This window comes from Hemiscyllium ocellatum, chromosome 7 (assembly GCF_020745735.1).
Source record: "Hemiscyllium ocellatum isolate sHemOce1 chromosome 7, sHemOce1.pat.X.cur, whole genome shotgun sequence".
NCBI lineage: Eukaryota > Metazoa > Chordata > Chondrichthyes > Orectolobiformes > Hemiscylliidae > Hemiscyllium > Hemiscyllium ocellatum.
The window spans coordinates 5,259,672-5,275,631 of record NC_083407.1 but is presented as its reverse complement, the minus strand read 5'-3'; the positions used below and the strand labels follow the sequence as shown (position 1 = coordinate 5,275,631).

General features: G+C 42.7%; 1 protein-coding gene across 1 annotated transcript in view; it reads right to left on the bottom strand.

The window, feature by feature from the left end:
- The window catches only part of abcb6a (ATP-binding cassette, sub-family B (MDR/TAP), member 6a), a 254,471-nt gene that overhangs the window by 150,240 nt on the left and 88,271 nt on the right, over positions 1-15,960 (bottom strand). Inside the window, exons 6-7 of the mRNA XM_060828218.1 lie at positions 13,401-13,593; positions 5,333-5,454 (exon numbers count right to left, since the gene is read on the bottom strand). Of these exons, the coding sequence (XP_060684201.1) occupies positions 5,333-5,454; positions 13,401-13,593 (315 nt within the window). The remainder of the gene's footprint in view (positions 1-5,332; positions 5,455-13,400; positions 13,594-15,960) is intronic.

Sequence of the window (15,960 nt, the reverse complement as noted above, 5' to 3'; positions counted from 1 at the left end):
CCTATCCTTATAATTTCATGATTAAAAAGTTGAACCTTTCCATAGAAAAAAGGCAAATGGGGGAAATATTGCTAAGCTATGTAAGAGGTTGACCTGGAGCAGTATTTCAAGTTAAATCAGACAAGGAGAAAAGGGCAGATAAGGAAAAAATAAATTGATCTTCAGATAAAGCAGCTGAAACAAATATAACGCTTATTCAAAGTAGCTTTTGACAGGCACATGGATAGGAAAGGTTTAGAGGGTGTGCCAAAAACAGGTAAATGGAACTCGGTCAGTTTAGGAAACTGGTCAGCACAGAAGGGTTGGGCTGAAGGGTCTGTTTTTAAGCTGTAAAACTCTGACTCTAGATGGTGTAATACGCAGTTGGATGCAAAGGTGTTTACACTGGGGGTAGTTACTAATTTTAAAAAAAACAAGAAATAAAGTCACAGTAATTTTGATGGTGGGAAAGTACTCAGTTGTGTGTGACAACACTTTTGGGTAGAAGGGGAAAGGAAGGAAAACAGGTGCAAGTGTGAACTTCAGGTCCCCACTGTAGAATGTCTAAAACCAGCTAACTGGCTTCACTTAACTATACTTGCAAAAGAAATACCAAGCTGCCTTCTAAGTCACAGAGATCCCTCTCCATTAATCAGTGGTGCGCTAGCAGGAGGAATCAGACCATGGTAAATCAAGCAGGTGCTCGTGATGCTGGGGAGGCTGGTAAAAATCTCAGCAACAGAGAGTTCTGACAGTGAGGCACAGCAGGAATAAACCAGTCCAACCAGAAGCAAAGGAACAACATCAGGTCCAAGACGATGAGAAAAACAACATCCATTCAATAGTGTAGATTAGATTACTTACAGTGTGGAAACAGGCCCTTTGGCCCAACAAGTCCACACCGACCCGCCGAAGCGCAACCTACTCATTCCCCTACATTTACCTAACGCTATGGGCAATTTAGCATGGCCAATTCACCTGACCTGCACATCTTTGGACTGTGGGAGGAAACCAGAGCACCTGGAGAAAACCCACGCAGACACGGGGAGAACGTGCAAACTCCACACAGTCAGTTGCCTGTTGAACCCGGGTTTCTGGCACTGTGAGGCAGCAGTGCTAACCACTGTGCAACTTTGGATGTTTAAAAGAGTCATTCACCTTCTTATGGTCCTGGGTTTTGTATGATGACTCACGAATGTTGGCAATTAAAACTCAAGGTGCTAAATTAGCAACCTAACTGGATACACATTTGGTAATTTTTTAAAAAAGGTCTATTAATTTCGTAGTAGGATACAGGCACATGACATATCAGCACCCATTCAGGGAGTATTTGATTCTAATGCCAAGAACTGGAAGTGTAAAATATTTCTTTACTCACTATTGTTACACTTCAACACAGTCAACAATGACAGAAAGAAAATGTAAAAATTACATCAAATGGTAGAAACAAAGTACTCGGAGCAGGAGTAGGCCATCTGGGTCTATCGAGCCAGCTCCACCATTCAATACAAGCATGGCTGATCTATTCGTGACAGAGGAGAAAGTGAGGACTGCAGATGCTGGAGATCAGAGCTGAAAATGTGTTGCTGGAAAAGCGCAGCAGGATTCCTGAAGAAGGGGTCATGCCCGAAACGTCGATTCTCCTGCTCCTGGGATGCTGCCTGACCTGCTGCACTTTTCCAGCAACACATTTTCAGCTATTTGTGACTTAGCTCCACTTACCCATCCTCTCACCGTAACCCTTAATTCCTTTACTGTACAAAATCTGTTTTTAAAGCCAAGGTATTCAATGAAGTAGCCTCAACTGCTTCACTGGGCAAGGAATTCTACAGATTCACAACCCTCTGGGTGAAGAAATTCCTCCTCAGTTCAATCCTAATTCTGTTTCCCCCTATTTTGAGGCTATGCCCTCTAGTTCTAGTCTCACCTGCCAGTGGAAACAACCTCTCTGCTTCTAACTTATCTATTCCTTTCATCATTTTATGTCTCTATAAGATCCCCTTCATCCTTCTAAATTCCAATGAGTATAGTTATAGTCTAGTCAATTTCTCCTCATAAGCCAATCCTCCCAGCTCCGGAATCAACGGAGTGAACCTCCTCTGGAGGAATACGAGAATGATCAGGGAGAAGGTAGGGCCGATCAGGGATAGCTGAGGGAACCTCTACGTGGAGTCTGAGCAGATAGGGAAAGCCCTAAATGAGTTTTTTTGCTTCAATTTTCACTAAGGAAAGGGATCTTGTTGTGAATGAGAACTTTGGGGAGCTGGGAAATAGACTTGAACAGATCAAGATTGATGAAGTTTATGTGCTGGAAGTTTTGGCAAACATTAAGATTGATAAGTCCCCAGAGCCAGACCAGATTTATCCTAGGCTGCTCCGGGAAGTGAAAAAGGAGGTTGCTAAGCCACTGGCAAAGATCTTGGTTTCCTCACTCTCCATGGGAGTTGTACCAGAGGAGAGAGGCAAATGTTGTTCCTCTTTTCAAGAAAGATAATGGGGAAATCCCTGGAAATTACAGACCAGTCAGTCTTACATCTGTGGTCAGCAAGGTTTTGGAAAGAATTCTGAGTGATAGGATTTATGATTATTTGGCAACATAGCATGATTAAAGGAAGTCAGCATGGCTTTGCGAGGGGCAGGTCAAGCCTCACAAATCTTATTGAGTTCTTTAAGAAGGTGACGAGACAGGTTGACAAAGGTCGAGCAGTGGATGTGGTGTATATGGACTTGAGCAAGGCATTTAATAAGGTTCCCATGGTAGGCTCATTCATAAAGTCAGGAGGTACTGGATACAGGGGGATTTGGCTATCTGGATTCAGAATTGGTTGGCTGGCAGAAGGCAGAGAGTGGTTGTCGATGGAAAGTATTTTGCCTGGAGGTCAGTGGTGAGTGGTGTCCTGCAGGGCTCTGTTCTTGAGCCTCTGCTCTTTGTAGTCTTTATAAATTACTTGGATGTGGAAGTTGAGGGGCAGATTAGTAAATTTGCAGATGACACAAAGGTTGGAGGTGTCGTTGATAGTATCGAGGGCTATTGCAGGCTGCAGCACGACATAGACAGGATGCAGAGCTGGGCTGAGAAATGGCAGATGGAGTTCAACTTGGATAAATGCGAAGTGATGCATTTTGGAAGGTTGAACTTGAACGCTGATAATAGGATTAAAGACAGGGTTCTCGGCAGTGTGGAGGAACAGCGGGATCTTGATGTTCAAATGCATAGATCCCTCAAAGTTATCACACAAGTGGATAGGTTTGTTAAGAAAGCATATGGTGTTTGGCTTTCATTAACAGGGGAATTGAGTTTAAGAGCCGCGAGGTTTTGCTGCAACTCTACAAAACCCTGGTGAGACCACACTTGGAATATTGTGTTCAATTCTGGTCACCCTCTTACAGGAAAAATGGAGGCTTTGGGAAGGCTGCAAAGAAGGTTTACCAGGACGTTGCCTGGACTGGAGGGCTTGCTGTGTGAAGAGAGGTTGACTAAGCTCGGACCTTTCTCTGTGGAGAGAAGGAGGAAGCGAGGTGACCTGATCAAGGTGTACAAGGTAACGAGAGGCATGGATAGAGTCGATACCCAGAGACTTTTCCCTAGGGCAAGATTGACTGGGACGAGATGTTGTAGTTTTAAGGTGTTAGAAGGAAGGTATAAAGGAGATGTCAGAGGTAGGTTCTTTACGCAAAGAGTTGTGAATGCGTGGAATGCGTTGCCAGCGGTGGTGGTGGAAGCAGAGTCATTAGGGACATTTAAGTGACTGCTCGACATGCACATGGACAGCAGTGAGTTGAGAGGTGCGTAGGTTAAGTTATTTTGTTTTAGATTATGAATAATCCTTGGCACAACTTCGTGGGCCGAAGTGCCTGTTCTGTGCTGTATGTTTCTACGTTCTACGTTGTATGATCATGACCAAGGTCAACTGCTTTTTTGCCTTCTGAACATTGATAGTTGTTTTTGTGTGATTTATGCACACACACTCCCAATTCCCTTGTTCTGGAACTTTCTGCAATCTTTCTCCATTTAAATAAAATCAGCTTCAGTATCCTTCCTGCCAATGTGCATAACATTCCAGTTTCCACATTATTTAGAGGTGCCGATGTTGGACTGGGGTGGACAAAGTTAAAAATCACACAACACTAGGTTATAGTCCAACAGGTTTATTTGGAAGCACTAGCTTTCAAAGTGCTCCTTCTTCATCAGGTGGTTGCGATGAAGTTTTGCATACCCACTTAGACTGTTTTTATATCCTTGTTACCTGTGTCACCTTTAGAAAGGCACAAAGTGTTTCACATAAGACAGCATTTTCTTTTAGTTTTCCATGATTTTGGCTGATTGTTAACAACAGTCATTCTTACTCCGTGCAGTAAAAACAGGGAAGCAAAAGTACATAGATTTTCAGCTTTTCCTGTTTAGCATTTCCTAAGTTACTGCAGCAAAGAGAAACTGATTAATGCACTCATTGAGTTCTCATTTGCTACGATGAAAACATAGGGAAGTGTCAGCTTACTGCCTTTACAATGTTTCTTCTGATAATTAGTCCTTTGATAACAGACATTACGACCACTGCAAAGCGTGGCTGGGCACAACCCCCTCAATTACCTACTGTCGGGAACAAGACACATTCTCTTCTTTCAGCTCTTTTGTCAATAAAAGAGGTGAAATAGCTCCCTTTCATGTTTCCTACATCTCAGACATTAAAGACAGCCGACCTTTCTAACAAAGGGAGTGATGTTCGATTACATGGAAAAGCCCTTGAGGTTACGCTTTGCGCTTCATCAGAGCAGACTCTCTTCCAAGAACACAGGATTTAATTATCAGCAGAAAGTATTTCCCCCCCACCCCCGTTCTGGGGACTGAGTGTTGCAAGATGAGACCACTTTAAAAGCCAGAGATTCCATTGTGCTGTCAACAAACGTTCAGACACAAATCAAATCATCATCACATGACCTTTAATGAGCCAGGAACTGCATTATCATCTAAAAACTCTTAAAAGTGGCAGAGCAATCTTCTTTTAGAATCTACACTGTCCCAACAACCAATGTCAGGGCGGGTGCAACACATGTTGGGCACACATAAGGACCATGAATCTGTTTTTGCCTAAGGTGCTTCAATGCCAAATGTGGAAAGGAAGGTTTTCCTGTGGTAATCTAACATTTAACATTTCTTACACCAGGTACCCTCAGTCTTACTGAGCCAAGTTGACAATCGTAGGTTTTGAGCTGCAGTAGATGGCATTAGCCAGGAAAGGCATTGCTATACATATAGTCACACTCAGCTTACCCAGTTTCTTACTGTTCAGCATTACATCAGCAACAATTTAGATAGCTTAAAAAGAATTTATTAGTTGATTAGGACACTTACTTAGATACAGAGCCATGCAAACAAAGACAATGAGACCAAACCAGGCGTTGAAGTTTGTAGTGAAGTAAACAATGCCGATGATGATGTCTGCAATTGTCGGTAAGATGCTGAAAACAATGTAGCTGCAAAATAAAGTTATCTTAGTCACTGAGTGAAGGACAATTGCATTCAATTAACTTTAAGCTTTTGAGTACAGACTTTTCTTACAGCTTATAAAACTTTGAGGAGCTATATTACTGAACATATGAACCTCTGCTTTTTTTGCAATCAAATTTTTAAAAAAATTATTTCATGTGATGACGGCACTTCTGGCAATACTAGCATTGATTGTCCATTCCACACTGCCCTCTGGGAGGTGGTAATAAGCCGTCTTATTGATTATTAACTCAGTGGCTTAACAGTTCATTTACCAGTCAACAGTATCTCTGTGCTTTCAAATGGTGCACCTGAAGGGCAGCATATAGATGAGAAATGGGAGAGGGACAAGGTTAGGTCGTTGAGAAACACAATTTGGAAGTGGTTTAGGAGTAGGAAGAGAAAGCATTGCAGATGATTAGATCATGAACAACAGTTCTATCATGATCCTCAAATATAAAATGGTGTTAAGAATCTTTCCTTACTCTTTGAAGCTGCAGTAGAATTATCCTGTTGGATGTATGTTGTACACTCTCAATGATTTGAATATACATTCCTTAGTAGGAACACTGAAACTGCACACAAAACTAACCATGGATTAATCTGTGCTGAATTCAAGTGTCTGGAGTAGTCGTGGCTTCCCAATTTCAAGAGCTCAATTCTAGATTCTGGATTGTTGTGCTTACAACCAGCATAGCTATTCCAGATGAAGGGCTTTTGCCCGAAATGTCGATTTTCCTACTCCTCGGACGCTGCCTGACCTGCTGTGTTTTTCCAGCATCTGCAGTCCTCACTTTTGCCTACCCTAAGCCATACCGTATGGATTGTTTGAACTTCATGAAACCATCTCAATCCACAGTATTCATCCTCATCCCATCCACACACGGGCTGGAAAATAGATAGATAGAACATAGAACATAGAAAAATACAGCGTAGTACAGGCCCTTCGGCCCTCGATGTTGCACCGACCAAATCCTACCTAACCTACACTAGCCCAATAACTTCCATATGCCTATCCAATGCCCGCTTAAATGACCATAAAGAGGGAGAGTTCACCACTGCTACTGGCAGGGCATTCCATGAACTCACAACCCGCTGCGTAAAGAATCTACCCCTAACATCTGTCCTATACCTACCACCCCTTAATTTAAAGCTGTGTCCCCTAGTAACAGCTGACTCCATTAGCGGTAAAAGGTTCTCAGTGTCTACCCTATCTAAACCCCTAATCATCTTATACACCTCTATCAAATCTCCCCTAAACCTTCTTTTCTCCAATGAGAACAGGCCCAAGTGCCTCAGCCTTTCCTCATACGATCTTCCTACCATGCCAGGCAACATCCTGGTAAACCTCCTCTGCACTCGTTCCAATGCCTCCACATCCTTCCTATAGTATGGCGACCAAAACTGCACACAATACTCCAGATGAAGCCGCACCAGAGTCTTATACAACTGCAACATGACCTCAGGGCTCCGGAACTCAATTCCTCTACCAATAAAGCCCAGTACACCATATGCCTTCCTCACAGCACTATTTACCTGGGTGGCAACTTTCAGAGATCTGTGTACATGGACACCAAGATCCCTCTGCTCATCCACACTACCAAGTAGCCTACCATTAGCCCAGTAATCCATCTTCTTGTTACTCCTACCAAAGTGAATGACTTCACACTTAGCTACATTGAATTCCATCTGCCACCTTTCTGCCCAGCTCTGCAACTTATCTATATCCCGCTGTAACCTGCCACATCCTGCTTCACTGTTCACAACTCCACCGACCTTTGTGTCATCCACAAACTTGCTCACCCAGCTTTCAAGCCCCTCCTCTAGATCATTTATAAAGATGACAAACAGCAACGGTCCCAAAACAGATCCCTGTGGTACACCGCTAGTAACTGCACGCCAAGATGAACCTAGTCCATCAACTACTACCCTCTGTCTTCTTCCAGCCAGCCAATTCCTAATCCAAACCTCTAATGCACCCTCAATGCCATACCTCCGTAGTTTTTGCATTAGCCTACCATGGGGTACCTTATCGAACACCTTGCTAAAATCCATATACACCACATCTACTGCTTTACCCTCGTCCACCTCCTTAGTCACCTTCTCAAAGAACTCAATAAGGTTTGTGAGGCATGACCTGCCCTTCACAAAACCATGCTGACTATCCTTGATCACATTATTCCTATCCAGATGTTCATAAAACTTTTCCCTTACAATTCTCTCTAAGACTTTGCCCACAACAGAAGTGAGACTCACTGGCCTATAGTTACTCGGGCTGTCCCTACTCCCCTTCTTGAACAAGGGGACCACGTTTGCTATCCTCCAGACTTCTGGTACTATTCCCGTTGACAATGACGACATAAAAATCAAGGCCAATGGCTCTGCTATCTCCTCCCTAGCTTCCCAGAGGATCCTAGGATAAATGCCATCAGGCCCAGGAGACTTATCTATTTTCATCCTTTCCAGTATTCCCCGGACCTCTTCCCTACCTACCTCAAAGCCATCCATTCTAATCACTTGTGACTCAATATTCACACCAGCAACAGAGTCCCGTTCCTGAGTGAATACTGACGAAAAGTATTGATTTAGTGTCTCACCAATCTCCTCCGCCTCCACGCACAACTTCCCACTACTATCCTTGACTGGACCGATACCTACCCTAGTCATCCTTTTATTCCTGACATACCTATAGAAAGCCTTTGGGTTTTCCCTAATCCTACCAACTAAGGACTTTTCATGTCCCCTTCTCGCTGCTCTTAGCTCTCTCTTCAGATCCTTCCTGGCTACCTTATAACTCTCAATCGCCCCAACTGAACCTTCACGCCTCATCCTTACATAGGCCGCCCTCTTCCCTTTCACAAGGGATTCCAATTCCCTATTAAACCACGGCTCCCTCACAAGACCCTTTACTCCCTGCCTGACTGGTACATACTTATCAGGGACACCCAATAGCTGCTCCTTGAACAAGCTCCACATATCAGTTGTGTCCTTCCCTTGAAGCCTACTTTTCCAAGCCACACATCCTAAGTCATGCCTCACCGCATCATAATTTCCCTGCCCCCAGCTATAGCTCTTGCCCTGCAGTGCACACTTATCCCTCTCCATCACTAAAGTAAAAGTCACCGAGTTGTGGTCACTGTCCCCGAAGTGCTCACCTACCTCCAAGTCTAACACCTGGCCTGGTTCATTACCTAGAACCAAATCCAGTATAGCCTCACCTCTTGTTGGCCTGTCTACATATTGTGTCAGGAAACCCTCCTGCACACATTGGACAAACACCGACCCATCTAACGAACTCGAGCTATAGCTTTCCCAGTCAATATCTGGGAAGTTAAAGTCCCCCATAACAACCACCCTGCTACTTTCACTCTTCTCCTGAATCATCCTCGCAATACTATCTTCTACTTCTCTCGGACTATTGGGAGGCCTGTAGAAAACACCTAACAGGGTGACCTCACCTTTCCTATTTCTAACCTCTGCCCAAACTACCTCATATGGTCACTATTTTATGTTGTGGCCCAACGCATGCTAATTCTTCCGTTATTTCAAACTATCCTTCAAAAATGCAGCATGAAGACATCAACAACCAATGTCTTGTTATAAATTCATCATTATCCTCTTTGTTACTGTCCTCTACAACTTGTTTATCAAATCTAAAACACTAGTGGGCTTTAAAATCTATCAGCACTCAGACTTCAGATTGTTAAGTATTCACAGTTTTTATCTTTCCTATTATCTATAGCCTGTCGCCTTTTCATGGAGTGTGCATTTTCATTTTTAAACATTTTTCTCAAGCCAAATTCTCAACTATTATATGAAAGTGCATCCAACATCTGTTGTCACATCTCCCAGAAATATTGTAAAGTAAGTCACATGCAATGGATTATGCTGTGCTGTGATTCTTGAGTGGTGAAATGCACTCATTTTTACAAAATAAGATCTCAGAAACAGCAATGAAGTTATTAACTAGTTAATACATTTTTCATGGCATTAGCTGTGGGGGAATGCTTGTTTAGATTCTTGGTTGATGTGGTATTTACGGATTTTCAAAAGCTGTTTGAAGTAATGCCTTGTGGGCGGCACGGTGGCACAGTGGTTAGCACTGCGGCCTCACAGCGCCAGAGACCCAGGTTCAATTCCCGCCTCAGGCAACTGACTGTGTGGTTTGCACATTCTCCCCAAGTCTGCATGGGTTTTCTCTGGGCGCTCCAGTTTCCTCCCACAGTCCAAAGATGTGCAGGTTAGGTGAATTGGCCATGCTAAATTGCCTGTAGGTGTTAGTTGCAGAGGGGAATGGGTCTGGGTGAGCGCGCTTCGGCAAGTCGGTGTGGACTTGTTGGGCCGAAGGGCCTGTTTCCACATTAAGTAATGTAAAAAACACTTGCCAGGAAAGTGGAAGCCATGGGATAAAAGGGATAGCAGCGGCATAGATACAAAGCTGATTGAGTAACATGGAAAAGAATGGTGAAAATTGTTTTATAGGCTGGAAGGTGACCTATTGCAGTGTCTTCAGGAGTAAGTTCTACAGCCACTGTTTGTTGTTGAAAATACATCAATTATAGATAATGTATCACTTGAAATTCTGTTTCTCAATAGATGTTCCTTAGGAAAGTGACAGACTTTCCAAATGCCAGGATTTCTGTCTGCCTGAACATTTCCCATGACTTTGCAGCTGCCTGAAATGCAGCTTTGTTGACAGGAAATTCAGTGCTGAAAATGTGTTGCTGGTCAAAGCACAGCAGGCCAGGCAGCATCTCAAGAATAGAGAATTCGACGTTTCGAGCATAAGCCCTTCATCAGGAAGTTGAGTGGTCATGAAAAGACATCGCATCTCATCCTGTGTTTCCAGACCCTTGGCCTGCAGAGTGGTTTTCTCCCTTTTGTCTTTCATAAAAGAAAACAGAATCTCTGCAGACCTCTTTTTGTGTTGTTTAAACGTATCTGTACGTCGAAAACTGGATACATATTTCTAAATACAGATCATGAACGGCACGGTGCCTCACAGCGCCAGAGATCCAGGTTCAATTCCAGCCTCAGACAACTGTGTGGAGTTTGCACATTCTCCTGGTGTCTGCGTGGGTTTCCTCTGGGTGCTCCGGTTTCCTCCCACAGTCCAAAGACGTGCAGGTTAGGTGAACTGGCCATGCTAAATTGCCTGTAGGTGTTAGGTGAAGGGGTAAATGTAGGGGAATGGGTCTGGGTGGGTTGCAATTCGGAGGGTCAGTGTGGACTTGTTGGGGAGGGCCTGTTTCCACACTGTAAGTAATCATTGTTTAGGAGCTCACCAGAGTGTACTACTTTTTTTTAAAAAATGGATAACATTTGCTCATAATATAAACAGATTACTTTGAATTTGTTTAATGAAGCCTTGTGAATGTTACTTTTACTTTGAATAATGATACCTCAAGGAGAGAAAAAAAATAGCCACATTGGAATCAAGTCAACAAATTTACTCCAAAAGGTGTGACTGAAGGAGTAATGGAGCTGGATTATCACATATTTCTCCTTTCACATTTTTAACTTTTTCATGATTGATATCAACGACTTGAACTTCAGTGTACAGACACAATTTCAAAATTTGCAGGTGATACACAACTTGAAAGTATTCTGAAATTTGGGGAGGATAGGGATAAATTTTGATTAAAGTATAGATAGGCGAGTGGGTTTTAACATAGTGGTGTGAAGTGATTTGGTAAGGTGAATCTCAGCAAGCAATATAATCTGTTACATTTTTGAGATCTATAAGACTATTTTATCTTGTTACTGTAGATTTAGGTTATTTGAGGTGTAGTAATGTAACTATGACCTCTACAGTTTGCCTTAGACAAAGCCTCTGGGGCTGGATTGTTAGAGGAATTTAGACTGTTTTATTAAGAAGGTGCAAAAATATTTATGCTTGGAGACAAAAGCAGTAGCCTTTGGGTTTGCAATGAGTAGACCGAGTATTTCAAACTTCCAGAAGGGTGTTTTAGTATTGTACTATAACTAGCTGTGCTTTAAGCTTTTCATTTACTTCTAAAAGACAGGGGACTGGCATCATGAATACTGAAATAACCTTGTATACTAACAGTAATGCTATCATGTTGCCAAGGGGAAAAGAGGGTAGGGGAAGCCATTTTCAAGATCAGGTTACAGGCCTCCCTACAAATGTATGAATATCACAGACAGACAGTAGAAGTGCTATCGGGTCAACAGAGAGAAAAGGCTGCTGAGTTTTATGAACAACCACAAATAGATGAAGGAGCAAGGTGAAGAAACACATCCTGCAGACTACAACCGACTTATATATTCTCGAATTATTTAGGAGTGAAGGAGAATCAACTAAACAGGATTTCCTGCTGGTGGAGGATTTAAGAAATTCTCCAGACACTGAAGAAAGATCTGGAAACATCACTTGAAATTACTCTTTGGTGAAACCAAAACACACTGAAAGACTGGAGCAAGTGAACTTTTTACAAGGAGGACTGTGGTTCTGTGAAGAGTGCAATTCGTAATGCATATTAAAAAAAAAGTGCCTCTCTGTTGTTGGGTACAAATACAAAATAACATTTAGTCAACCATGCTTTTCAGGAATTTGTTATTTTTTTTATATAATGTGAAATTATAATGTGTCATTCTTTCAGCCAAGACCTGGAAGCTCGAAATTTCTTTTAAAAATAGAAAAACATCTCTATGACAACCCTAACTAAATTGAAATGCAATTCTAAAGGGAGTGCAGGAAGAGAGGGATCTGGGGTACGTGTGTTCACATTGTTGAAGGTAACAGGGGATGCTGAAAAGGTCATCAAACACGTACACAAGACCTTGGGTTTTTATTTATAGAGGTTCAAAATACACTAGAAACAGGTAATAAATGCTGGCCAGCCAATGATACTCATGTCCCATGAGTAATTTTTTAAAAAACAAGCTCAGTTTGACCGTACACTGGTTTGGCTCCAGCTGGTGTGGTGTCCAACTCTGGGCACCAGATGTTTAGATGTGAAGGATTTAAGAGAGGATGCAAAAAACAAACGACAAGAATGGTTCCAGACATTAGAAGACATGAATTACACAGTTAGATTGCACAAATTGAGGTTGATCTCCTTTCAGGAGATTGAACAAATCATTGATACAAACGTTCAAAATCATGAGGGGCCCACAGAGTGTACACAGGAAGAAACAATTCCCGTTGATGGATGGGTCAAGAACCAGGGGGGAGGTATTTAAAGCACGATTGGTAGAAAATGAAACAATAAGAAAGGATTCTTCAGGAAAAAAGGTTTTTTGTAATCAGGAAGTTGTTAGAAGGAAAAAGAAACTTGCAGCGTTACAGGAAACTGGAAAGCGAATACCATTGGCTAAACTGCCCTGCAGAGGGGCTGTAAGGCATGTCAGGCCTAATTGTCTCTTTTTTATGCTGTAATCAATCTATGCTTGAGCTTTCATCCAAACAATGACTGTTCTGATACTATAGAGCACACATACATGCCTGCTAAAAGTTTGATACTGAAAAAGTGCTACAGTTCTAGAGACACTGTTGTTTGGATAAAACCAAGGCCCTGTCTTCCTTCTCAGGGTACATGTAAAATCCCATGGCACAACATTAAAGAAGAGTAGATGAGTTCTTCCTAGAGCCCAGGCGAGTATTCATCCCTCAGCCACTTCTTAAAAACAGATCATCAGATTAATATCACATTGTTGTTTAAGGGATCTTGTTGTGCATATCCAATAAAGTATGTCACCGGCTGGAAAATGCTATGGAACATTCTGAAGTTGTACAAGATGCATTATTTTCTTTACTCCACTGGAATGTCAGACTAGATTAAGGAGCATCATTGTAATAACTGAAGGACAGATCATAATTCTCCACAGAAGAAAATTAAAAATGGCACCAAGCAAGCAAAATCCATTAAATGTGTTCAACAAAAACGCTATTTTTAATTATCACAAATACCTCAGCAAGGAGTTGATGCTGCTGGTACCACGGTCCACACTTCGTAGGACTTCCCCAGTCTTCCTGCCCAGGTGCCAGCGAAGTGAAAGGGCATGCAGGTGAGCAAAGAGACCAGTCTGTACCTGACGGTTGGTATATTGCTGGACTCTGATCCATAAGAAGGAGCGCATGTTGCTTATGAAACCTGAAGCACCTGAACAGAAAGAAATTGTACTCATCTACAAACTCTGGACTTGGTAGTACCTTCTCTTTACCGGAGGATGTTGTGAAATTTGGTAGGGTTCAGAAAAGGTTTACAAGGGTGTTGCCAGGGTTGGAGGATTTGAGCTATAGGGAGAGGCTGAACAGGCTGGGGCTGTTTTCCCTGGAGCATCAGAGGCTGAGGGGTGACCTTATAGAGGGTTAAAAAATTATGAGGGGCATAGATAGGATAAATAGACAAAGTCTTTTCCCTGGGGTGGGGTAGTCCAGAAGTAGAGGGCATAAGTTTAGGGTGAGAGGGGAAAGATATAAGAGAGACCTAAGGAGCAAATTTTTCATGCAGAGGGTGGTACGTGTATGGAATGAGCTGCCAGAGGATGTGGTGGAGGCTGGTACAATTATAACATTTAAAAGGCATCTGGATGGATATATGAATAGGAAGGGTTTAAAGGGATGTGGGTCGGGTGCTGGCAGGTGGGACTAGATTAGGTTGGGATATCTGGTTGCCGTTGACGATTGGACCAAAGGGTCTGTTTCCATGCTGTGCATCTCTATGACAAAGCTGCTGGGAAGCTAAATGTATAAAAGCAATGTATTTCTTTACCACCAAAAAAAATCCCAAAATACTTGACAGCCAATGGAATAATTTGATGTGTAGTTGCTGGTGTAATGTCAGAAATGTAAACCTTAGCCCATAATTTAGGCTAACTCACGCAGTTAGCACCGAGGCAATCCTCCCCTGCCAACAGGGGCGCTCTTATGGATGAAATACTAAACTGAGAGTGCACCTGCCCCATTGGGCACGATCATGAAGTTTCTCCTTGCTCCCTGGGTATTATTTGTCAACTAATGTCAAAGTACCAGATCACATAGTTATTACAGATTGTTAATAGGAACCCTGCTGCATGTTTCATACATTCTAATGGTCAATGCAACTCAATTCAATTTCATTGGCTGTAAAGTATTTGGGCTATCCTTTGGTAGTGAAAGTGAGTATAGAGATAGAAATCTCTTAATAAAATGTTCCCAAGGCCTTGTCCTGCTCTCATTCTCCAAACTGCACAAAAAAGCTTTCATCAGAAACTGGAACAGATCAAAGGTCAGAGGAGAGGGAGTGGGAATATTAGAGTCCTCATTAAGGCGGGTAGGAGTGGAAACAAACAGCTCTTTCATTTCTTAGCCTCACTGCAAGAGTTGTTTGACTACAACAGAAAATTGACAGCCCTGAACTGTACATCACAAGAGTCCAATTCGAGATGAGATCGCTATCATGGAACTTCCTTATTCAAAATAATATCTGGAATCATTTAACCATGGTTGATTTCAGAGTATGACTAGTATCCTTTCAAATCAGTAATACAAATGGGCGACATTGCTATCAAACACTTAACATTCAAAAAGAAGGGACAACTGACATCAGAAAGGGGTTGATTGAATGTCTGCTCCACCTCTGCCCACAAACGCTCAATTAACGGACCGAGATCAGCACTTGGTTAATCAGAAAGGGTGACCTTGCCCTGTCTAAGTCATTGAGAGTCCAGCTGATATCAGCTTGCTGCCACTCCAATTCTGTGGGACAGCCGAAACTGTTCGTCAATGCAGAGTGACTGATCTGGATGAATGCTTTTCTACATGAATTCTGGCGAAGTGGGTGCAACTGGCAACACTTGCACTTCTTTTCATCCCTAACTACAACTGAAAATTGTAGGCTGCCTGATTAAACTTGTAATGATTCCATTCAACGGAGTGACTTACAGGGCAGTTAAAAGTCAATCGGACTGGTACAGATGTTTTTCCAGGGTAGGCCAGTCCAAAACTAGAAGGCATAGGTTTAAGCTGAGAGGGAAAAGACATAGAAGCAGCAACATTTTCACGCAGAGGCTGCTGCATGTGGGGAATGAGCTGCCAGAGGAAGTGTTAGAGCCTGGTCCAATTACAACATTTAGTGTAGTTGAGCAGAGAGATCTCGGTGCCCATGTACATAGATCCCTGAAAGTTGCCACCCAGGTTGATAGGGTTGTTAAGAAGGCATATGGTATGTTAGCGTTTATCGGTAGAGGGACTCAGTTTCGGAACCACGAGGTTGTGCTGCAGCTGTACGAAACTCTGGTGCTGCCGCACTTAGGAGTATTGTGTACAGTTCTGGTCACCGCATTATCGGAAGGATGTGGAAGCTTTGAAAGGCTTTGGAAGTCAGAGGAGATTTATCTGGTATATTGCCTGCTATGGAGGTTAGGTCTTATGAGGAAAGGCGGAGGGACGCAGAGTCATAGAGATGTACAGTACGGTAACAGACCCTTCAGTCCAACTCATCCATGCCGACCAGATATCCCAACCCAATCTAATCCCAACTGCCAGC